This window comes from Schistocerca cancellata, chromosome 6 (genome assembly GCF_023864275.1).
Source record: "Schistocerca cancellata isolate TAMUIC-IGC-003103 chromosome 6, iqSchCanc2.1, whole genome shotgun sequence".
In the NCBI taxonomy this organism is placed as follows: domain Eukaryota; kingdom Metazoa; phylum Arthropoda; class Insecta; order Orthoptera; family Acrididae; genus Schistocerca; species Schistocerca cancellata.
In genome coordinates, this window is record NC_064631.1 from 30,753,242 (window position 1) to 30,778,536 (window position 25,295).

The 25,295-nt window shown below is 45.2% G+C and overlaps 1 protein-coding gene across 2 annotated transcripts in view; it reads right to left on the reverse strand.

Annotated features, from left to right (window-relative positions):
- Window positions 1-16,877: 16,877 nt before the first annotated feature.
- Window positions 16,878-25,295, reverse strand: part of LOC126190905 (dickkopf-related protein 3-like) — a 189,972-nt gene continuing 181,554 nt past the window's right edge. For both annotated transcript variants that reach the window (XM_049931532.1, XM_049931531.1), the window contains exon 4: window positions 16,878-17,187. In XM_049931532.1, the coding sequence (XP_049787489.1) occupies window positions 17,033-17,187 (155 nt within the window). In that variant the 3' untranslated portion in view covers window positions 16,878-17,032. The remainder of the gene's footprint in view (window positions 17,188-25,295) is intronic.

The following is a 25,295-nucleotide window of genomic DNA, read 5'->3' on the forward strand; positions in this document are numbered from 1 at the left end:
CAGTCGCTCGATTCCAGAGAAGCACCTAGAGCCGCTCGGCCACATCGGCCGGCTTTACATGCAAAAATTAAAACTTTATAACTAGTCGTACAAGAGAGGCGTCATCCACCACAGGGAAATTTACTATCAAAATTCTGACAGCGCTCGTTCCGAGACTAGTCGTGCAACATCTTGCTTCCTCTCACATACGTCTAGCCGACGGGAAATCAGAGAAATTAGATCTCATACGTCAGCTTATCTGCTGTTCTTCCCACGCACTATTTCCGAATATAAGAGGAAATGGTAGAAGCACCCTCATCTTGCGGGGTAAGGAACCACGCGTAGATGTTGTGTGAGGAACAAATTTGTAATTCTTCCTATCAATTACAATTGCATGTGTCTGAATGGCCAAATGCAAGTCTTTGAATTGGAACCTACTTCGTCGACTTGCGTGTTCCTAACTTATTCCAGTGTAATGACATATTAATGGAGAAATTATTTTTTTCTAAAAGCAAATGTAATCAACTAATTCTGAACTGTGCCACTGGTGACGAGGAGCTGAGTTTTTAAGTCGCGTTTACGATATCTTTGTAAAGTAACCTCTATCTTTCGTCTGACAATTTTGTTTTGTTACTTTTTTCTTTACCTTTTCCTCCTGCTGGCCTTGATCGGATAAGATATATGTATTAATGTAAGTTCCTACGCATCAGGACAATTGCTTATTTTCGTTCAAGCATTGACTCATGTTCTGTTATTTGAAACCACTAATCCCATTAATATGTGATTGACAGGTTTCCAACGGGAACTGTGGGCGAGTCTTGTTCTATAAATGGAGATAAGCTGCTTGGGCAGTATCTGTTGAGCTGTCTCTCGGGCCATAACATGGAGGTGACTATGAACTGCAGTTATTACTTAAAGCCTGCTTGTCATTAAATTCTGCAAGTCTGATTGCTCAGTGCGAATAAAGTTGTCGCGAAAATACGAAGCCAAGCCGCTTATTCCGAAAGAGCAATATATTGCGACTTGTAAAACTTCAGTCCGTAGATTTTTCAATTTAACTCACCCGCTGCAAGGAAGGGAGAGTAAAACCAACTGGGGAAAGGGGTCTTCACCGTTTAACGTGGAATCCGAACCACATGACGTGCCTGACGACTTCCCAAGTCGTTGAGGGGTGAAGGTTAAATTAAAGGCAGACTGAAAATTCCCGTGGTCCGACCTGGATTCAATTGCGCGACCTCCATGTTTCCAGCCAGGCGCTTTACCACTGCACCACCAGGCCCGACATTCCAGACAGTTACGAAGTAGGATATTTGTGGTCGACGTCATTTAAATTATTATGTTGCATCCTTTGCAAATATTTACTTTTAGAGGTTAAATACAATGTGCAAAATATTTCAGTTAATTTAAATGAAATAGGCATTGCAAATCATGTACAATGAGAGCTATATAATCGAATAAACTTAATGTATGAGGGTTATTTCAGAAGTAATCCATAATAATACATATATCTTCTCCCTGTTTTGCATTGACTGAGCTAAAACGACTGGAAAGATTTAGTTGCAGCACTCCTAACAAGGAAAGTACGAGGGCAGTTCAATAAGTAATGCAACACATTTTTTTTCTGAAACAGGGGTTGTTTTATTCAGCATTGAAATACACCAGGTTATTCCCCAATCTTTTAGCTACACAACACTATTTTTCAACGTAATCTCCATTCAATGCTACGGCCTTACGCCACCTTGAAATGAGGGCCTGTATGCCTGCACGGTACCATTCCACTGGTCGATGTCGGAGCCAACGTCGTACTGCATCAATAACTTCTTCATCATCCACGTAGTGCCTCCCACGGATTGCGTCCTTCATTGGGCCAAACATATGGAAATCCGACGGTGCGAGATCGGGGCTATAGGGTGCATGAGGAAGAACAGCCCACTGAAGTTTTGTGAGCTCCTCTCGGGTGCGAAGACTTGTGTGAAGTCTTGCGTTGTCATGAAGAAGGAGAAGTTCGTTCAGATTTTTGTGCCTACGAACACGCTGAAGTCGTTTCTTCAATTTCTGAAGAGTAGCACAATGCACTTCAGAGTTGATCGTTTGACCATGGGGAAGGACATCGAACAGAATAACCCCTTCAGCGTCCCAGAAGACTGTAACCATGACTTTACCGGCTGAGGGTATGGCTTTAAACTTTTTCTTGGTAGGGGAGTGGGTGTGGCGCCACTCCATTGATTGCCGTTTTGTTTCAAGTTCGAAGTGATGAACCCATGTTTCATCGCCTGTAACAATCTTTGGCAAGAAATTGTCACCCTCAGCCAGATGACGAGCAAGCAATTCCGCACAGATGGTTCTCCTTTGCTCTTTATGGTGTTCGGTTAGACAACGAGGGACCCAGCGGGAACAAACCTTTGAATATCCCATCTGGTGAACAATTGTGACTACCAACAGAGATGTCAAGTTGAACACTGAGTTGTTTGATGGTGATCTGTCGATCATCTCGAACGAGTGTGTTCGCACGCTCCGCCATTGCAGGAGTCACAGCTGTGCACGGCCGGCCCGCACGCGGGAGATCAATCAGTCTTGCTTGACCTTGCGGCGATGATGACACACGCTTTGCCCAACGACTCACCGTGCTTTTGTCCACTGCCAGATCACCGTAGACATTCTGCAAGCGCCTATGAATATCTGAGATGCCCTGGTTTTCCGTCAAAAGAAACTCGATCACTGCCTGTTGTTTGCAACACACATCCGTCACAGACGCCATTTTAACAGCTCCGTACAGCGCTGCCACGTGTCGGAAGTCAATGAAACTATACGAGACGAAGCGGGAATGTTTGAAAATATTCCACAGGAAATTTCCGGTTTTTTCAACCAAAATTGGCCGAGAAAAAAAATGTGTTGCATTACTTATTGAACTGCCCTCGTATTTGGGTTCGAACGAAAACATTTACACCACAATCGCGTGAGAAATCATTTGAAGGTTCCTTATCGCACCGGTGATATTGGTTTATCTGCAAACCTCTGCAGTCGTCCATCATAGGCCACTAGATATGTCATGCGATATTCGACCTTTGCCTACCGCTACACCAGTCGAGAGCAGTAGAAACAGTGCAGAGTGATGTGAAGCTACATTTTTTTTGGGAATTAATTGTGTAGTGAAGCGTCAGATGGCTCGGCGATTGGTAATCAACCCTGCTAATGTACTGCGATTGGTTCAGATTACCAGAAGTAACACATTCGGCCGTGCTTCGACAGGACATTTGAGTGCACATTGACACTGGTAGCAGTGCATCAGGATGGGAATGTACTGTCGGACCGTGATGACTTCATAGCCAGCTTTAATCTTTGGTGGAGGCACTACTCTATCAAACGTGACAGAGACAGTATGCGTAGGCACACTAAGGTTTGATCAACATTTTACCTGATGGACTTCAGTGACGTCCAGGTCAGAGACGTAAGTTTGGATTTCTCCCTCGGACGGACCATCGACCAGTCTAATGTAAATAACACCACGCGAAGAATTCAACGTTCGATGGGCTCCAACACCAACAGGATAGCCGTCAAGTAGCGAAGCTGCAAGCAGTTGTTGGACTTGAGAATCGCAATTCGCCTCCAAATGCAAAGTGCTACTACATAAACGACTGCAGGATTTCACAGAGCCGGCAACTACATCAACAGCTTTCTGAATTATAAACAGATTAACCATAGCAAAGGACTGGCCTCCTTCAGTAAGTGATACCACGAGGAACGGAGGTGCAGCTGGGAGAATCTTGAAATCTTTTTACGTTTAGTAGGCGTAGACTCAGATGGTTATTGGCTCATAGCGAGAATATTCCCCACGATTGCCAGCGTCCCCGATGGCGCACTCCTTCCAGCTGGGCCCCCCTCTCAGAGCGGGGCTCACTCACCTTCCGTGATTGTGCACACCTCGGGCCACACCTCCCGGACACCTGACAGGAAGGACCAATTGGCGATTTGTGAAGATAACAGCTCAGGCAATCCCCCCTCCCTGGTTCTAGACTGTACCAGGTGGTACGTGTCGACTAGGAGCTGGAAATTCACTTGTTACACGTCTGACGCGTGGGCCGGCCTTCAGGAGCGCACAGGGAGTAAGAAGAGACAAAGAGGAACCTCAACGTCGAAGGGCAGGAGATGGAGAAAGAAAAAAGAGAGAAAGGAAGAAACAAAGAAAGAAAGAGAAAACAGTGGAGGGATTGTTCTGATGTTAGGCTACTGAAAATTCAAAATACATTCCCAAAAATATCCCAGACATCTTCCGCAAGGCTAGGGACAAGAATAGGAGGAGGATAGACAGGCATCTAGGAAGGGAAAAGGTGCTGCGAAGGCTGGGGCCTCGTGGCAGCCAAACACGAACCCACCAAAGAGTGTCGAGCTCCCTGGGGGAACGTGGTGTTCGGCACCGATATTGTAGAATGAGCAGTTACGACATGTGATCAACTTGGTTTTCTCCACTGTCCGTTTTGTAGTCATTCATACTGCTCTGAGAATTTTGTTGAAAATCCTCATTTGCATTTGCACTTAAGATATCTGCACTGCGTTTGGCTTCTACAAAGACATTGTAAGTAGGCTGTTTAGTTTTTTATGTTGGTAACGCCACGAAGCGCTCTGTATGAAAATCACTGACTGTGCTGTGTGCAGTCTGTGGCTGGTTTGCATTGTTGGAATATTCGCTATTGTAGTGTTGGGCAGTTGGATGTGAACAGCGCGTAGCATTGCGCAGTTGGAGGTGAGCCGCCAGCAGTGGTGGATGTGAGGAGAGAGATGGCAGAATTTTGAGAGCGTACGATCTGGACGTGTGTCCGTCAGAAAAAGGAAATTTGTAAGACTGGATGTCATGAACTGATATATATTATGACTTTTGAACACTATTGAGGTAAATACATTGTTTGTTCCCTATCAAAATCTTTAATTTGCTAACTATGCCTATCAGTATTTAGTGCCTTCCATAGTTAGAATCTTTTACTTAGCTGGCAGTATTGACGCTCGCTGTATTGCAGTAGTTCGAATAACGAAGATTTTTGTGAGGTAAGTGATTCATGAAAGGTATAGGTTATTGTTAATCAGGGCCTTTCTTTTGTAGGGATTATTGAAAGTCAGATTGCGTTGCGCTAAAAATAGTGTGTGTCAGTTTAGTGTTGATCAGAATAATTAAAGAGAGAAATGTCTGACTACGTTCAGTTTTGTTCAGCTGTTTGAAAATGAAATAACGTAGAGGTTCACCAGCACAGTCATTTTTAATTGTCCAAAGGGGATGTTTCAACAGCTTCAGTGATATCTAGAGCACATTTGCAAATTAATGCAGCAAAACGATATCACCAGTACATTTAGAGGTACGTAATGGTACTGCAACCAAAATTTCGTACAGATATTTTCGTTCCAACGCAAATACTTTCGTTGTAAGACGCCGTCGTAAAAAAAAAAAGAAGTAATCCTCTGATGTACTCCTGTGAGGAATGTAGATTGCATCAGGCAAACTTCCCGCTTGTATTCGTGCAACTTTTCTGCTGCGACATTTCTGATGCGTGGGCGAAGGCTGTCTTTGAAATGGTATCGAGTTTTGTGCGTTTTCATGCGTTGCTTCTTCATGAAATCGCGACGATAAAAGAAGTCTGTGTCCCTTATTCCACACGGAACTGTTCCATGATCACTGATAAGCGAACACCATCAGTGTTTGATCTTGGACTGTGCACTTCAAGCTCAATGGCATTTACTCAAACTAGATCTTTAGCATGTTGAGCTATCATTTCTCAGAAATGAAAATTTCATTGATTATATCATTGGTGCTGAATGAATAATACTTTGTTACAGGTGCACTCTCGCCCCGTTTTGAATCTGTATACTGTTGGTACATACTGTATACTGTTGGTATAAGAAATTAGCACTGTACAAGAAAAGCTTTTAGAATCTCATGTTGCTGCAAGCTCTGCAGCGCGCCTCACTTCTGGAGACAAGGAGCACACAGCATTATCCAACGGTAGATGTGCTGAAATTGTAACAAATATATGTTGTAAGTAAAAAATAATGTTTGAAATCTTTCATAACTGTTTTTCTCAGTTGGACATTGATAGTTATCTGAAACTCTGAGACGGTGAGCAGAATCTGTGTGTTTTCGAGTAGACCTGGAAAAGTAAGTTACACATGTCGTCGTCTCATGCTAACAAGAAAACCCCTGAGTGCGAGGTCGCAAATGGCCAATGACGTTCACGGTTTTCAACGCCCCACATATTGCTTACGGTGCAACCACAACGTTCACAACGTTGGCTGCTAATGGCAACAGGGAGCGGGGTTGGAGTTATCCAATGGTGAGCACAGTATGAGGCTACGGAGCGTAGTTGAACTGCTTAGTCGGCGAGTACCTCAACGGTGCTGCAATGCTAGTAGTGTTGATAAAAAAGGAGAGCAGTGGGAACTAGAGTGCTGCAATGCTCCATGTTTGACCGGTCACGGCTCGCCTGTTGACGGGGGGACCGAGCCGCTCGTGTCCGGCCCCATACGACTCGGCTCGGTCACGTAGTCGCCCCATGTCTGATGTCCGGATTCCGGACACGCGGATAACCGAGCATGACCGGTCACCGCTGACGTCTCAACTCGCCTCGCCACGGCTCGCTGCTCTGTACTGCACAAATCCAACGCCTCTCTCTCTCTCTCTCTCTCTCTCTCTCTCTCTCTCTCTTTTAATACAAAAGTAACGTTTCCAACAACGGGTACGTTCCTCAGCTACATTCATAGAGCACTTTCTTTTATAATATTTACTCCCGTCTTCCTAACGTCCAGGAATTTTGTTGTAAATAAAACATTGATCAGAAGAGACCAATCTGTGTTAATGTAATGAGATGTAAGCGTCAAATAGTGCACCTGATTATGCGAATCAGTCCACGTATCAACTATCGCAGCACATGTTTTATTAATAACTTCCGCAATAACAGAAGGCATTATACTGTTTCGCATTGCATCAGCTTGTTCTTTGACATGTCTGCTTATAGTAGAGGGATGTGGCATGACATCTGCCACGTTAACTTTTCCATAATGCGCACCTAGATGTATTAATTCTTGGCCTAGTTCTCTAAAACCTTCACCGCGAACAGCATTAAAAGGTCTCATATCTTTAGCAGACATTGCAACACACTTTGCTGTACTACTATTTTTTATTACTGCCGGTATTCCTGAAGGAGCTGTATCTTTGTGAGGTTTCTTGCAACTGTGTTTCTTTAAAAGAGTGGTTCCCGATTGGAAACACAATAATGTGGAGCAGTTTATGCACGATACGTATCCAGTAGACGCACCGCTTTCGTCTACAACCACCAAAAATATGCTCCGTACTTGGCTTTTTAGACCTTCCCGTCTCTTCAATGTGTAAACATTGATTTCAGTCTTACGTCTTACTGCACTGGTTTCCTCGCACTGCATGATTGCAGAGAGGCAGCCTATCCAGTTAGGGTGTGCTCGGCCCATCTCGTATTTTGTGCTCGCTTACTCGGTCATGCAGGACTCTAGTGGGAACGATAAACGAAGAAAAAAATGCATTATGCCTACAACGACAGTTGTAGCTGACATTTCGTCAGTAAGGAACCCAAGGCATTTCGCAGAGTGAGTAAGAAGTAGTAGATGACGTATTAGCGTTACTGCAAGTTTAGTCAGTGCAATGTGTGGTGTCGTACACAGTCGATTGTGCTAAAAGTGCTTTTGTACACGAGGAGTGCAATGTTGACGATACGTGCTTAACAAGTGAAAGTGGTATTGTCGAGCCATGTAGTTCATCATGCTTGTCGGACAGGGAGTCACAAATCCCGTCCCCAGTGAAACATAATAAAGGGAAATCGTTGTCCAAGGAGTGGGTACCAAACATTATTACGTACATGGAAGATCATCCGCAGTACAGTAAAAAGAAATTATGAAAGGATTTCAAATAATTTCGCACCAGTATGACCTTGTTATGCAGAAGAAAAACTACGGATATTCAAGGGAGGACAAGGCGCACTTGCTACAAAAACTAGTGTTGTCGCGTTTCAAGGATGCTTGATAGAATTTACAGAACGTGCATGATAGTGACCTACTGAGTTGTGAACACCAAATAGCGCTCAACAGTTTACAGTGATTTCAAAGGAAGTAGTGTATCGTTGCATATTTTCGAACAGTGCTACAGAACTGGAAGACGTATGGTAACGAAATTTCAAACAAAATGGCAACAGCAAACTGCGGAATCGACCCGAAAAGTTGTAGATAAGATAAACTTATGCCATCGTAAAGAATTTGTTTTCAACTGTGACCAGTCGGGATGTGAAGAGGAAGTGCATACGAAAGGAACACTGGAAATTAAAGGTACGAAGAGAGTTTTATCAAGATAACTAAGATCAATGCCTTAATACGTTCGCATGCAATTATGCCGACTGTTAATGTGGGTGGTAAAGTGGCTGAAAAGTTACTTATTGTGCTGCGAGAAGTTGGGGGTCCTCTGCCCCCTACCATTTTTTATCGTGTGCGTGATCTTGCAAGAGCAGTGGGGAATATCTACGTCACAGTAAGCAAGAGTGGGAAAATGGGCTTTTGGCCAATATCTGGTCAAGGTAGTTTACTTCTGCTTGATTCCTGGTCTGCGTATAAAAATCATACTCCTTTAGAACAAACTGCCCCTCCCGAAAAGTGTGTGAAATTGCAATTCATACCACTTGGAACCTCTGGACAAACTCAGCCTCAGTTTTTTCCGTGCCTACAAAAGATATTATCGCAGTATATGCAGCTACGCCAGTTTCATGGTAAACTCAACCGCCAGATTATTTCGCATTCCGTTGCATGCCATCACATTCCATGAGTTTTCATCACCCCGTTACACCAACATGCGTCTGTATGCATTCTTTAGGAGTGGATACCTAGCGGAACGTCATGCATGGTTTGGAACTCCCAAGGAGTTCGCCTTCGATCTTGATGGTGCGAACCTTTGTCATCACTGTGACGCGCCATTTTTCATTCGGTGTTCATGGTGCAAGTCAATAGTTTGTTTTGAACATTTCTTGACTGTGACGATGTCCGATTTGTGAAGTGTAATAGACATAGACTCCTGGAAATGGAAAAAAGAACACATTGACACCGGTGTGTCAGACCCACCATACTTTCTCCGGACACTGCGAGAGGACTGTATGAAGCTTGTGGGTAAAACTTCTAAATGACACAGACAGACCGTGAAAATCTGGCGGTATAAGGACAGAATGCAATGTAGCGTCCAGCCGTACTGAGACAGCATCAACAATTTGACCAAGACCGTGTAGACGTGACTGATGCTGATGGGAAGGATACCCATCGGCATCGATCACAGACGACAGTGTCCAGGCAGTTTTATATTTTCCGACGATGGGTCCGTACAAGGCGGTTCTCGAATGGCTTCAAGACAATGAATGGATTTCTGTTGTCGACGAACTGAACGACAGGTAGAACGTTCCGACCGTTCGTTGTTTATTTAGTGATTTGATGACTATGTTAAAAACAGTGTCGTTTATTCGAGTCACTTTGAAGTGTTGTGCAGCATTCAGTAATACACTCCTGGAAATGGAAAAAAGAACACATTGACACCGGTGTGTCAGACCCACCATACTTGCTCCGGACACAGCGAGAGGGCTGTACAAGCAATGATCACAGGCACGGCACAGCGGACACACCAGGAACCGCGGTGTTGGCCGTCGAATGGCGCTAGCTGCGCAGCATTTGTGCACCGCCGCCGTCAGTGTCAGCCAGTTTGCCGTGGCATACGGAGCTCCATCGCAGTCTTTAACACTGGTAGCATGCCGCGACAGCGTGGACGTGAACCGTATGTGCAGTTGACGGACTTTGAGCGAGGGCGTATAGTGGGCATGCGGGAGGCCGGGTGGACGTACCGCCGAATTGCTCAACACGTGGGGCGTGAGGTCTCCACAGTACATCGATGTTGTCGCCAGTGGTCGGCGGAAGGTGCACGTGCCCGTCGACCTGGGACCGGACCGCAGCGACGCACGGATGCACGCCAAGACCGTAGGATCCTACGCAGTGCCGTAGGGGACCGCACCGCCACTTCCCAGCAAATTAGGGACACTGTTGCTCCTGGGGTATCGGCGAGGACCATTCGCAACCGTCTCCATGAAGCTGGGCTACGGTCCCGCACACCGTTAGGCCGTCTTCCGCGCACGCCCCGACATCGTGCAGCCCGCCTCCAGTGGTGTCGCGACAGGCGTGAATGGAGGGTCGAATGGAGACGTGTCGTCTTCAGCGATGAGAGTCGCTTCTGCCTTGGTGCCAATGATGGTCGTATGCGTGTTTGGCGCCGTGCAGGTGAGCGCCACAATCAGGACTGCATACGACCGAGGCACACAGGGCCAACACCCGGCATCATGGTGTGGGGAGCGATCTCCTACACTGGCCGTACACCACTGGTGATCGTCGAGGGGACACTGAATAGTGCACGGTACATCCAAACCGTCATCGAACCCATCGTTCTACCATTCCTAGACCGGCAAGGGAACTTGCTGTTCCAACAGGACAATGCACGTCCGCATGTATCCCGTGCCACCCAACGTGCTCTAGAAGGTGTAAGTCAACTACCCTGGCCAGCAAGATCTCCGGATCTGTCCCCCATTGAGCATGTTTGGGACTGGATGAAGCGTCGTCTCACGCGGTCTGCACGTCCAGCACGAACGCTGGTCCAACTGAGGCGCCAGGTGGAAATGGCATGGCAAGCCGTTCCACAGGACTACATCCAGCATCTCTACGATCGTCTCCATGGGAGAATAGCAGCCTGCATTGCTGCGAAAGGTGGATATACACTGTACTAGTGCCGACATTGTGCATGCTCTGTTGCCTGTATCTATGTGCCTGTGGTTCTGTCAGTGTGATCATGTGATGTATCTGACCCCAGGAATGTGTCAATAAAGTTTCCCCTTCCTGGGACAATGAATTCACGGTGTTCTTATTTCAATTTCCAGGAGTGTAGTTGCGTTGCCCTGAATATGTGTGACTTACCTTTTGAAGTCCCCTCATACGCTTGCCTCATTTCGTATTTCTTTTTATTCCCTTGTGTCGCTGTAATGCGTTGTTGGGGAAAACAATGACGACTCTTCTTACACAGGGTGAAAAGTATTTAAACCGACAAACTCTGGGAGGTTGTAGAGGACATCAAAACAAATATTTTTCCCTAATGTCATTTTTTCCTATAAGGAGTATTTAAACCAGTAGAGCAAGATTTCTCTGGCGGCAAATTAATTAAACCAACAAACACTTCTCCGACCAAGAGACAACACATTAACACAATACAATTTCAGTTACAGTAGATTTTCAAAAATGCCTCCATTGACACGTAAACAAAGGTTACACCATCGGATCATGTTCTGTCTGACATGGGCAAAAACCCTAGGAGTATCTTGAATTGTTCCTGCTGCTACTACCATCCGGGCGACCAAATCCTCTTCTGATGCGACAGGAGTTGCGTAAACAGGGTTGCGCATTTCTTCTCAGACAAAAAATTGCAGAGGGGACATCTGGGGATCGAGAAGGCCATGGTACAGGACCACCTCTGCCAATCCACATTTCTGGGAACCGTCGGTCCACGAATCGACGCACACGACGACTGAAATGTGCCGGCGCCCTGTCACATTGGAACCATATGCGTTGTCTTGTTGGAAGCGGGACGTCTTCAAGCAATTCTGGCGAGAAAATTGTAATATTGCCTGCCATTTAATGGCCTAGGTAGCCGATACGGCCTAATTAAAGTCCCCAACAACACCGACCCACACATTAACGAAGAACCGCACTTTCTGAGCGCTAGTAACTGCGGCATGTCGGTTATCCTCACGCCAAACATGAGAATTGTGCATTTTGAAGACTCAATCAGGCCCGAAAGTTGCTTCATCGGCAAACAACACAAAGGATGGAAATTTAGGATGCATTTCACACTGTTCCAGGTACCACTGCGAAAACTGTGCTCTGGATGAATAATCAACTGGTTCCAGGTTGTGTACACGCTGTTCAAAAAATGGTTCAAAATGGCTCTGAGCACTATGGGACTCAACATCTTAGGTCATAAGTCCCCTAGAACTTAGAACTACTTAAACCTAACTAACCTAAGGACATCACACACACCCATGCCCGAGGCAGGATTCGAAGCTGCGACCGTAGCAGTCCCGCGGTTCCGGACTGCAGCGCCAGAACCGCTAGATCACCGCGGCCGGCTGTACACGCTGTAAGTGCAATGGACGTAACAATTGCTCTCGAAGGACTGTTCTTACATTCGTCTGATTCGTACCCATGTTACGTGCAATTGCACAAGTGCTGATTGAAGAATCCCGCTCCACATGCTGCAAGACAACTTCCTCGAAGTGCTGCGTTCTTGCCGTGCGACGGCGTCCCTGTCCAGCTAATCCTCTAAATGAGCCGGTCTCACGCAGACGTTGCTACACAGCAGCAAAGGTCATATGATGCGGGATACTGCGATTAGGATATTGTTGTTGATAAACCCGCTGTGCAGCTCGTTCGTTGTGGTGCGCTACGTAGTACGCACAAACCATATCAGTGTACTCACTCCGGGTGTATCGCTCCATTAGTAAACAGAGACAATGCACTACCACACTGGTGGACAGCAGTTGGCTACAACTGAAGAGCGTAATACGCCCTCTAAGAACTGAAGATCGTAACACGGTCTGTAACAACTGAATACTGTCTCCACCGGTTTAAATAATCCCCATAATAAAAAATGACATTAGGGAGAAATATTTGTTCTGATGTCTCCTACAACCTCCCCGAGTTTGTCGGTTTAAATGCTTTTCACCCTGTAGATTCAGTTTCATAGTTCCCCTACGATAGTTTCAAAGTAGTCAACAACAATGTTCGTTTGTTTCGGCCTTCCGTAAATCAAGTGTAACTCACCACATAATACAAAAGGCACTAACTTTTTTTTTTCTGAAACTCAGTGGGAATGAAATCTGGAAACATAACAAGCAGTTGGAAGTTATGAGATAGAATATTAACACAATTAAAAAAGAAGCTTAAAGCTGTATTGATGAAATTCGTTTTGACAGCCCGTTTATAGTTCCAGTACTACCAGTATTCAAATAATACCCTGATCATGTGTGATTTGTTTACAAACAGGCTTCGAACTGTTTCTGCCAGAACAGGAATGTTAATGATCTACATTATACACATACTGAGGGCGCCACGGAACAATTCGTACCTTCTGGAGAATATGCGTTGTTTTTAGTACCTGCGACGAGATAAAACTGTGCGCGACATCAAGAGTCGACCCCGTATCAAGACTGTGCGCTACGAACTGCCCTGGCCGAGCACGTGTCGGCCGGCCGGAGTGGCCGTGCGGTTCTAGGCGCTTCAGTCGAACTGTGTGACCACTACGGTCGCAGGTTCGAATCCTGCCTCGGGCATGGATGTGTGTGATGTCCTTAGGTTAGTTAGGTTTAAGTAGTTCTAAGTTCTAGGGGACTGATGACCTGAGCTGTTAAGTCCCAAAGTGCTCAGAGCCATTTGAACCTTTTTTTTTTTTTTTTTTGAGCACGTGTCACGGAGCGCATCAGAACTTTCATTTGCCACAGTCCTCCTCCCTTCTCCTAGCCTAGCACGGTTTCTTAGCAATGGAGAGTAATTCATTATCACTTAACAGTTCTAAGTCTGCGAAGACACTAACCACTGTTCTCAAGCCTCCAGATGGCTGAAGGCTCTAGTGTCCCAAAATACTTGCTTCAGCACGCTAAATAACATACTGAACGATATTTGACACACGTTCGTTCGTAGGCCCCACCGTCACCCCCCCCCCCCGCCCCCCATTTTTTTTGCTCGCTGTCATGAACTAGTTTAAAAATTACAAAGCACTTTTATCTGATCCATCTAAATAAAATACAGGTGAAGAAGTGGTTGCATTCTGGAGGATTCATTAGTGTATCACGAAGAAGTCACCACATGAGAGGTTGAATGTGTAAACATTATCTGCAAAAAGCAAGCACATATGCGTCAAAGTGATGAAAAGCTTCTAATTCTTGTTGCTTAGTTATTGGTCACAAAAGAAAAAGAACACGGGTTAAGTAGCCATATTTATTTTCACAATTATAAATAAGCATTTCATAAATCGCTACTCTACACATAATAAGTATTTTTTTCCATAATTGCATTGTTCTAAGCTACAAATTATAGATTATTTATAACGTCTGCTGAGGTAACTATAAACAATAAAACTAACATTCGTATTACAATGATTCCGTTTAGAAATGTCTGCTGCTACATAAGTAAAGACTTCTGTAAGTCAAATATTTATACTCTTAGTATCTCTGTAGACATCACTATGGCTTGAAAATAGTGAGTCTGCTTGGAACTCGAGGTGGCACTCCTTACAAAGTGTATTGATTTAGCTTTTTATAGGCTTATGCCTTTGTAAGTGCGTAAGTACGAGAAAATAGCTTTGAATGTTACTGCAGATTTTTGTGAACCTGCTACCTACAGTTTTCAGGAGGTGGAAAGTAACTTTGGAATGAAGTGTTGATTTCAGTCAGCTGTAAATCAAAGACGTTCAACAATCATAAAAAATCAGAAGCTATCATTCCATCTCCTTAAAAATTTTACTGAGTGCGTATGATGCGACAAACGACAATACCCTAAAAAATATTCCTCTCCGTCACTTTTTTATGTTCACAGTAAACAATAACATTCTGACATTTAAAAAACATCAAAAGCAATAACCGTCAAATTAATGTCTATTTTTTTTACGTATTCTGTCTCGTTTCTACTATCATACGGACGACTGATGCGAAAATACGCCTATTATATTGTAAATTCGTACTTTTTTAAAATTTTGTTAACATTTTGAGTTTTAATGTTCGTATTTAGCTTTTAGTTTTGTGCTTACGCTGTTAGTATTAGAAACTGTAGACTCATATTTAGTCATACTTCGTGTACGTCCTGATTCATCAAAGTACACTTTTTAAAGTTAATGTCATCAGTTCTTTTCTTTGTCTGCCATTAAAACACAGTTACTCGTGTTTGTCAGTATTTGTCTCACTGAATGTGACCAGAAGACAATGTATTTCACTCTACATTATATGAAGTTTGCACGATGTAAAAAACCGTACATACTATTTCCAAGCTACAAGACTTCTTCATACGCAGTTACTGCCACGACTTATTTTTACTGTTGAATTCGTTTCAACAGGACACTTGTTGTACATTTCTATCGCACCTTCTGCAATTTTGTACCCAACTCTGGATAATTCTAAACGGTGGACGAATATAAATGTGCAGATAAAGTTTCGAATGAAACGTCCTGGCGGATTAAAATTGTGTGCCGTACTGATTCTCGAACCTGGAACCGCTTACCGACTGAGAGTACAGGAACAACTTACAAGTTGCCCTCACAGCTTTAACTTTCATTCTCTCAGTACCATGACGAAGCCGTGAGAGCGAGTCGTGAGCTGCACACAGATAGCTCAGCCGGTAACAGCAGCGCCCGCGGTGGAGGAAGTTCCTTGTTCGGTACTTGGTCCGACACACAGTTCAATATGCAATAACGTTTCAGAATACCGAACATTGCTTTGCAGAATGAGATTCACACTGAAAAGCATTGAATGTCTGAAAAAGCTCACTTGTTATTGAAATAAGTACATTAAAGTAGCATTTCCCAGTAGATAAAACAAATAAATTTACAAGAAATACGCAGATTGAAATTAAAGGATACCGACAAATTTTCGGAGGTTGTAGAAACTCCCTTTAGGACCAAAAGCGAGTTGTGGAAGAACAGATATCTTATTTGATCCAGCAGCCATACAACAGATTGCTGTAATGGTTTAATGACGTTAGCCGCATTTGCGCATTGACATCAATCGGTGGTAATAGGTGAACATTTGTTTCAGACTGGGACTCGAACTCGTATCTTCCGCTCAACGCGAGCGGCCGCTTCAACCAAATTGGCCATTCGAGCAAACTTCCCATACAGCCCAAGTTCCAAGGCTGTTACACACCTACCCATGAACCACTTACTCACAGTTCCCGATTCCCGTAAGAGCTCAGGTGCCGACGAACAATGATCCTGTCTTCGGTGCGGATGCACGTCATGCCCGAGCTCTTCCGGGACACAGGAACTGCGAGTAAGTGGCTCATGGGTATGCGACGCTAAGTCGGTAGTTTGTAACAGGCTGGGAATTTGGGTTGAATCGGAAGCACGCTCAGATGGCTGAGGAGGTAAAGGCGACCACGTTAAGCGGGAGGTCCGGGGTAGAGTGCCGGTCCGGCACAAACTTTTAAGTGTTGCCGTTTTAATACCAAAATACGGATAAACTCATAAGAACTTTGGAAAAATGAGATTAGGAAGAGATGTCCGGAAGAGTCGTCCAGCGATCTACAGGGCGTCGAAATTGCAGCGGACAAACCCTGCCGATAGTCCCTTCGACGGCAAACATCTGAAAGCACTGAAGACCTTAGATGGCGCCGTAGGCGTCCACCTGTATCACAACTGTGCTTGGAATTTGGTACCGAAAAATCCCATCTCATTTGAAGGAGGGTTAATCTCTGTAGACGCTGTGTACCTCTGTTGGAGTTTTCCAGACATCGCTTCCTACGGTCAAGATGCCCCCTATGATCCCTCTAAGTCAGTATCGCATTTTTCTTACTAGTGTGTATTTAAGAAGAGGTCGACACTCTTTTGGACAGACGAACTTCACACCTGGAAAATACGGCCATGACAACTTCAGAGATGGTAACAAGTCTCATGAAGGTGTTTTACACAGGGTGAGCAGAAGTGAAATGGCTTAGAAAATATGTCATGCCCCTTAAGATAGGCAACCCAACTTACGCCATTAGTACGAGGAGCGAATGATGTAGGTTGGGTTGCCTATCTTAAGGCGTACGAAATATTTTCTGACACCGGGGAGTGTATGTTCGCAAATTATCAACGATTGTTCATGGAGTGCCAGACACTGAACCACCGAGCAGGTGTCTCGTTAAGCAAAAGTGAAGCGGGTGAGTGTGGCTGTTAGGTGCTGCGGGTTCCCTGAGACAGACGCTGTGGAGCACCTCCACAGCAGAGCGACTACTCGTCGTAGTCGTCGTAGTCGGGGTCCCGGCAGGCCGGGATGGGCGGGCAGTCGGCGGCGGCGCACTGCACCTGGTGCAGGTAGCACTCGCGTCCCGGCGGGCACTCGTGCACCGAGCAGGCGTTCGCCGCCGGCGAGCACCGGTCCGCGTCTGCAACAACAAAACAACCACTGTACAGTCTCTCCTCCCTAAGCAGTACACAAATGTTCCACAGGAACAACCTGCTCAAAATGGCTCTGAGCACTATGGGACTTAACATCTAAGGTCATCAGTCCCCTAGAACTTAGAACTACTTAAACCTAACTAACCTAAGGACATCACACACATCCATGCCCGAGGCAGAGAAAATCCCTGATCCCGCCGGGAATCGAACCCGGGAACCCGGGCGTGAGAAGCGAGAACGCTACCGCACGACCACGAGATGCGGGCGAACTACCTGCCTTCCGCATGGAACACCCTGTCTCGCCCCTGACTACTAGTGTTAGACCCACACGGTTACTGTCAACAAGTATGGCCCTGAAGATGACGATGTAACAACATCGAAACTAGTTGCCAATAAAACCAACATCTTAATACAGCTGGAGGAATTACGTCATTTTTAACATATACAGGGTGTTACAAAAAGGTACGGCCAAACTTTCAGGAAACAATCCTCACACACAAATAAAGAAAAGATGTTATGTGGACATGTGTCCGGAAACGCTTAATTTCCATGTTAGAGCTCATTTTAGTTTCGTCAGTATATACTGTAGTTCCTTGATTCACCGCCAGTTGGCCCAATTGAAGGAAGGTAATGTTGACTTCGGTGCTTGTGTTGACATGCGACTCATTGCTCTACAGTACTACCATAAAGCACATCACTACGTAACATCAACAGGTTAGTGTTCATCACGAACGTGGTTTTGCAGTCAGTGTAATGTTTACAAATGCGGACTTGGCAGATGCGCATTTGATGTATGGATTAGCACGGGGCAATAGCCGTGGCGCGGTACGTTTGTATCGAGACAGATTTCCAGAACGAAGGTGTCCCGACAGGAAGACGTTCGAAGCAATTGATCGGCGTCTTAGGGAGCACGGAACATTCCAGCCTATGACTCGCGACCTGGGAAGACCTACAACGACGTGGACACCTGCAATGGACGAGGCAATTCTTCGTGCAGTTGACGATAACCCTAATGTCAGCGTCAGAGAAGTTGCTGCTGTACAAGGTAACGTTGACCACGTCACTGTATGGAGAGTGCTACGGGAGAACCAGTTGTTTCCGTACCGTGTACAGCGTGTGCAGGCACTGTCAGCAGCTGATTGGCCTCCACGGCTACACTTCTGCGAATGGTTCATCCAACAATGTGTCAATTCTCATTTCAGTGCAAATGTTCTCTTTACGGATGAGGCTTCATTCCAACGAGATCAAATTGTAAATTTTCACAATCAACATGTGTGGGCTGACGAGAATCCGCACGCAATTGTGCAATCACGTAATCAACACAGATTTTCTGTGAACGTTTGCGCAGTCATTGTTGGTGATGTCTTAATTGGGCCCCATGTTCTTCCACCTACGCTCAATGGAGCACGTTATCATGATTTCATACGGGATACTCTACCTGTGCTGCTAGAACATGTGCCTTTCCAAGTACGACACAACATGTGGTTCACGCACGATGGAGCTCCTGCACATTTCAGTCGAAGTGTTCGTACGCTTCTCAACAACAGATTCGGTGACCGACGGATTGGTAGAGGAGGACCAATTCCATGGCCTCCACGCTCTCCTGACCTCAACCCTCTTGACTTTCATTGATGGGGGCATTTGAAAGTTCTTGTGCACGCAACCCCGGTACCAAATGTAGAGACTCTTCGTGGTCGTATTGTGGACGGCTGTGATACAATACGCCATTCTCCAGGGCTGCATCAGCGCATCAGGGATTCCAAGCGACGGATGGTGGATGCATGTATCCTTGCTAGCGGAGGACATTTTGAACATTTCCTGTAACAAAGTGTTTGAAGTCACGCTGGCATGTTCTGTTGCTGTGTGTTTCCATTCCATGATTAATGTGATTTGAATAGAAGTAATAAAATGAGCTCTAACATGGAAAGTAAGCGTTTCCGGACACATGTCCACATAACATATTTTCTTTCTTTGTGTGTGAGGAATGTTTCCTGAAAGTTTGGTCGTACCTTTTTGTAACACCCTGTATTATACCAGCTTACGTCCCAAGTCGTCCGTTTTAATTATGGATATACGAAAATGTATTGAGCGTGTAATTCATAACTTTTAAGAGCTTTGTGTCAGGCGGACGTCTAAAATAAGATGACCGTACAAAATATTAGTTACCCTAGCGATACCCAAGTTTGATAGGGTGGCTATGATAAGGAGGAAGAGAATCGCTGCTCAGAATGATGTCAAACTTGAACATCACGTTTTGACACAGGGGGAAACGTCATGGAACAAAAAAAAATTAACGAAAATTTGACCAACAGATGGCGCTATAAGCGTCGTAATACGCGCGCCAACAGACTAATGGCACACTGCTGTTCCTCAGTTTGCTTCTGAGACGCCTCGCATAACTGTCTCCGAGAAGGATCGCGTGCTGCTGGTAAACCTGCTTTGCAAGAACTGTGACTATGCCCCAGTATGCCTGCTGAAGTTCTGGATACTGAAGGGTACGAAAAAAGGCTTGTGCCCGTGAGCGCTAAGACTCTGGAGTAAGTGATTACAAAATTCGAAAAGAGGTCCTGAAGTACAGTCTAACAGAGAGAGGAGCAGTTGTTCTGGCGTCTGTCGAAGATGTGGCCACAGCCCTGCGGGATATGTCGAGCGGTGGTGTGCAAACATGAAGTGCACAGGGAACTGCCGGAAAATCGGACATGCCTGCGAGCACAGGGCATAAAATCCTACAAAACATCCTGCATTGGTATTCATACAAAATCATCCATGTTCAGGAGTTGTGGCCACAGCCCTGCGGGATATGTCGAGCGGTGGTGTGCAAACATGAAGTGCACAGGGAACTGCCGGAAAATCGGACACGCCTGCGAGCACAGGGCATAAAATCCTACAAAACATCCTGCATTTGTATTCATACAAAATCATCCATGTTCAGGAGTTGCTTCCTACTGACCTGCTAGAAAGACGAAGTGGACAGTGAATGGCCATGGAACATTCTGTAGACAGGCGAAGTCCATTGTCATCTCCAAAGACACGTTAATACGCAGAACTGCAGAATATGGGCAACAGAAAAACAGCATGCACGTCAACTAGTAGCATTTCATTCTGCGAAGATGACGGTGTGGCGTGGTCTGACGGCATTGCTTACCGCAGGTCCGTATTTTCTCGAGGAGAGGCGTCCTGCGGGTCGCGTTACCTGTACCATCATTGGTAAACGCTATGAGAGTCTTCTGTGACCCAACATCATTCTAACCCTTCAACAGCGTGGATGTGTGGGTAGCATCATTTATGTACAAGCTGACGCTCCTCCGCGCATTGCACATCCAGTGAAACGACTGCTGCACGGGCATTTCAGAAATGCTTGAATTATCAACAAATGGTGCAAATGGCTCTGAGCACTATGGGACTTAACTTCTGAGGTCATCAGTCCCCTAGAACTTAGATCTACTTAAACCTAACTAACCTAAGGACATCTCACACATCCATGCCCGAGGCAGGATTCGAACCTGCGACCGTAGCGGTTGCGCGGTTCCAGACGAATTATCAACCATCAGGTGTCATTTCTCTACTGTGTGACCGTCCGGATCATTTGATCTTAGTCTGTATGACTTGTGACTGTGGGTTTATCTGAAAGATGTTATGTTCAGTGCTCAAATTATAAATGTAGCTGAATTGAAGGCACGCATTGTGCAACACATTCTGAACGTGACCCCTGAAGCCATCCGATCTGTTGTGGAACATGCTGTTTCTCGATTTCAACTTATGGCAGAAAAAGGTGGACAGCTATTGAATGTGTCTTGCGTCAGTCCCACGACAATTAAAAGCCTATGCAATTTTGTTTTATGCGGCTTTTGCCCCAGCACAACTAAAAACCGATTTTTCCCGTCAGATGTGGCACAACCTTGCCGCGGTGGGTTTACCTAACTAACAGTGCCGTTAACTATTCGTTGCAGAATTTGTGCACTCATGCACATTCTGCAGTACTGGTGGTGTAATGTGCAACTCAGATCACAGCCGTCGTATTGCGATTCATCAGTCATTTTTAAACGACCCCATTTACGTTAAGACGATTACAGTGCCACCTATTTTTAAAATATTCGTTAATTTTTTTTTCTTCCACGATTTTTCCCAGTGCTTCAATAATATGCTGTTCAAATTTGATGTCATTCTGAGCAGTGGTTCTGTTTCTACAGCGTTTTCACACTGGAACCTTAATTATGGACAGTTTGCATATTTAAATCATTTTCCTTCCCAGCAGTCTTGCTTCCACCCTTTCAGTCCACCTTTTCTTGACGAAGAGAAACGCTATATGGTCAAAAGCATCTGAAACCCGTTTAGTAGACATTAATATGTGGCGTGTCCATCATTTGCCTTTATGAAAATTTGAACTCTGCCGGAAACACTTTCGATGAGGTGTCTGAATTTCTGTGGAAGAATATCAGTCCATTCCGCTTCAACAGCCGAAAACACAGAAGGCAGTGATGCTGCCTGCCGGCGGCTGATGCGAAGTCATCACCTTCGGGTTGGGGGCTCCGGGCAGACCAGCCCATTTCAAGCAAGTTGTTCTCCACAAACTACTGCCTCGCAGTGCTGCTTTATGACAGCGTGCATACAAACAATCATCGTCTCCGAGCTGTTCCTCTGCTGTACACAATGTTGTGAATTAAAGCTGTTCTCATATCCTTCCGCACTTAGCGTTTTCTTAAGCGCAATAAGGGGACCACACCCTAACCACGAAAGACATATAGCACCACCTCTTCTGCCCTTCATTATTGGCACTACACATGATGGCATGCAAAAGTTCTCCAGGCATTCGACAAGCCCATCCATCGGACGGGCACAGAGTATAGGTGACTCATCATTCCACTCATCCCGTGTCCAGTGGTAACGTTGTTTATACCACCCCAAGTCAGGCTTAGCACTGACTTCGAAGTGTGCGGCGGATCGGGACCTTCTCGACCATTGTACCTAGTTATTTGTGACGCCCTACGCACGGTCATTGTACGAGTATAGCTGGACTGCCGGTGGTACTTTGCGTCTCACGAGTGATTCCTTCCGCTGAGTTCATGAGACTTTTTACAACCATCTCCCGCTATGCTCGGCACTGCCTGTCCATCAGTACTTGGGGTCTGACTGGTCTTTGTTTATCTGTGGTTGTTGCTTCGCGTTTCCTCTTCACAGTCACATCACCAACAGTCGAGTTGAGCCGCTTTAGATGAGCTGAAATGTCCCTGATTCATTTGTTACTCAGTTGGTTCGAAATCGCTGAGCTCTCCCGTCCGACCCGTTATGCTGTTGCTGCTTGTCACTGTCAACACAACACCCTCCGCCTCTCGTCAACATCTACTGGTCGATTCCGCATTACACAGGCGTGTCCTGATACTTTTGTCCAGATCGTGTATGTATTATGGAGTTTTGTTTTCGTGGCAGCTTCTATATCCTTTACGATCTCCTACCCACGAGTCCACAGGACAAAAAAAGCTATCTACCAAACAAATACAGTATGAAAGTATCGAAATCAAAGGAACACATACAATGCGAACAAACATTTCAATGATAACCAAGCCTTTTACTCTTCAGTGTGTGACGTAAGTTACAATGGGAAACACGACATAAAAATAAATTACCTTAATTTCAGTGATAGCCTTGTACTCAGACTCCTTCCCTTTGGCCAAATTAGAATAGGGATCTCTTTGGACTTCTTAAAGGACACCCGGGAAGGAAAAAACAGAAGACATCCTAACTAACGTGACTCCGCTTTCCGTCCTTTCATTCTTTTTCATTCACTGTCGTTCGTTATGCTACATCAAAAAAGAAAAACCGGCCGCTGTGACCGAGCGGTTCTAGGCGCTTTAGTCCGGAACCGCGCTGCTGCTACGGTCGCAGGTTCGAATCCTCCCTCGGGTATCGATGGGTGTGGTGTCCTTAGGTTAGTTAGATTGAAGTAGTTCTAAGTCTAGGGGACTGATGACCTCAGATGTTAAGTCCCATAGTGCTTAGAGCCATTTGAACCATTTGAAAAAAGAAATGATTGATTTGTAATTGTTTCAATCAAAAATGGCTGCTACCAAGGGCGCTCATACAATTTTTTTTTGTGGGGGGGGGGGCCTCTCGACCTGGAGACCTGGTATATTTTCAATATTTTGAAAGACGAATGACGATTTGTAAGTAGCCACAAAAATGTTTCACAAAAACCTGTGTAATACTGATTTTTTAATCGTTTTCTTGAAAGAAAATCACCTGAAAACACCACATTTTTCCTCTCCCAGAGAGCTAGGGGGAGGCGGACGTGGCCCTACCTTCTCCATAGCTGTAGGTGCCCTTGGCTGCTGTCGATAATGGACTTATGCTAGCAGCTGATTCTCGAACAATGGGAACCATTAAATCTCAAATGAAATGGAAACTACTATACGCATCTAGCTACCCAAGGCGCTAGAATTTGTTGCTACCACGGTGTGTCGCAAATGCCTTTATTTAGCGTTTCTTCGTTCAGGTAAGATCTAGGTTTCACTCCTCAAATTGCTACTGACAAGCATGCAGCTTCTACTGCAGTGGTGTAAAACTGATTTGAACGCAGCAGGCAAGGAAACTAGGTGCCAGTACTAATGGCAGTTTTGGATCCAGAATGATAAGAGTCTCAGTTTCTGATGTGATGTACGCCGCGGCTACGAGTTTACCTCCCGTTCTCAGATAAGCTGGAGTATCAAAGATATACAACGACTGTGTATCGCAGAGCAGGTAATTCAAGTTTCAAAACGCCTACTTTTCTTCTAAGCTCAGCCTCCTGGTTTAGGATATTTAGCGTTTTTAATGCCATCATCATCTTCATCATCTAAAATGTTCATTAATTTCCCCTTCTCCGTTCTATGCAGACTTTTAATATTTGTTACTACATCAGCTGCGGTATGAGTATCTCCAGTTTCCCTTTACTGTCCTTTATGTATTACGAGGTGATGTGGACCACAACATCCTTGGTGTTTTCTAAGGGTTTTCACAGCGCACCATACGACAAAAAATTTTCAACCAATCCTTTCTATGACACATACTAATACATCTACATCTACATACATACTCCGCAATCCACCATACGGTGCGTGGCGGAGGGTACCTCGTACCACAACTAGCATCATCTCTCCCTGTTCCACACCCAAACAGAACGGCCTATATGCCTCTGTACGAACCCTAATCTCTCTTATCTTATCTTTGTGGTCTTTCCGCGAAATGTAAGTTGGCGGCAGTAGAATTGTACTGCAGTCAGCCTCAAATGCTGGTTCTCTAAATTTCCTCAGAAGCGATTCACGAAAAGAACGCCTTCTTTCCTCTAGAGACTCCCACCCGAGTTCCTGAAGCATTTCCGTGACACTCGCGTGATGATCAAACCTACCAGTAACAGATCTAGCAGCCAGCCTCTGAATTGCTTCTATGTCCTCCCTCAATCCGACCTGATAGGGATCCCAAACGCTCGAGCAGTACTCAAGAATAGGTCGTATTAGTGTTTTATAAGCGGTCTTCTTTACAGATGAACCACATCTTCCCAAAATTCTACCAATGAACCGAACACGACTATCCGCCTTCCCCACAACTGCCATTACATGCTTGTCCCACTTCATATCGCTCTGCAATGTTACGCCCCAATATTTAATCGACGTGATTGTGTCAAGCGCTACACTACTAATGGAGTATTCAAACATTACGGGATTCTTTTTCCTATTCACCTGCATTAATTTACATTTATCTATATTTAGAGTTAGCTGCCATTCTTTACACCAATCACAAATCCTGTCCAAGTCATCTTGTATGCTCCTACAGTCACTCAACGACGACACCTTCCCGTACACCACAGCATCATCAGCAAACAGCCGCACATTGCTATCCACCCTATCATTCATTTATGTAGATAGAAAACAACAGCGGACCTACCACAATTCCCTGGGGCACTCCAGATGATACCCTCACCTCCGATGAAAACTCACCATCGAGGACAACGTACTGGGTTCTATTACTTAAGAAGTCTTCGAGCCACTCGCATATTTGGGAACCAATCCCGTACGCGCGTACCTTAGTTTGGAGTCTGCAGTTGGGCACCGAGGCAAACGCT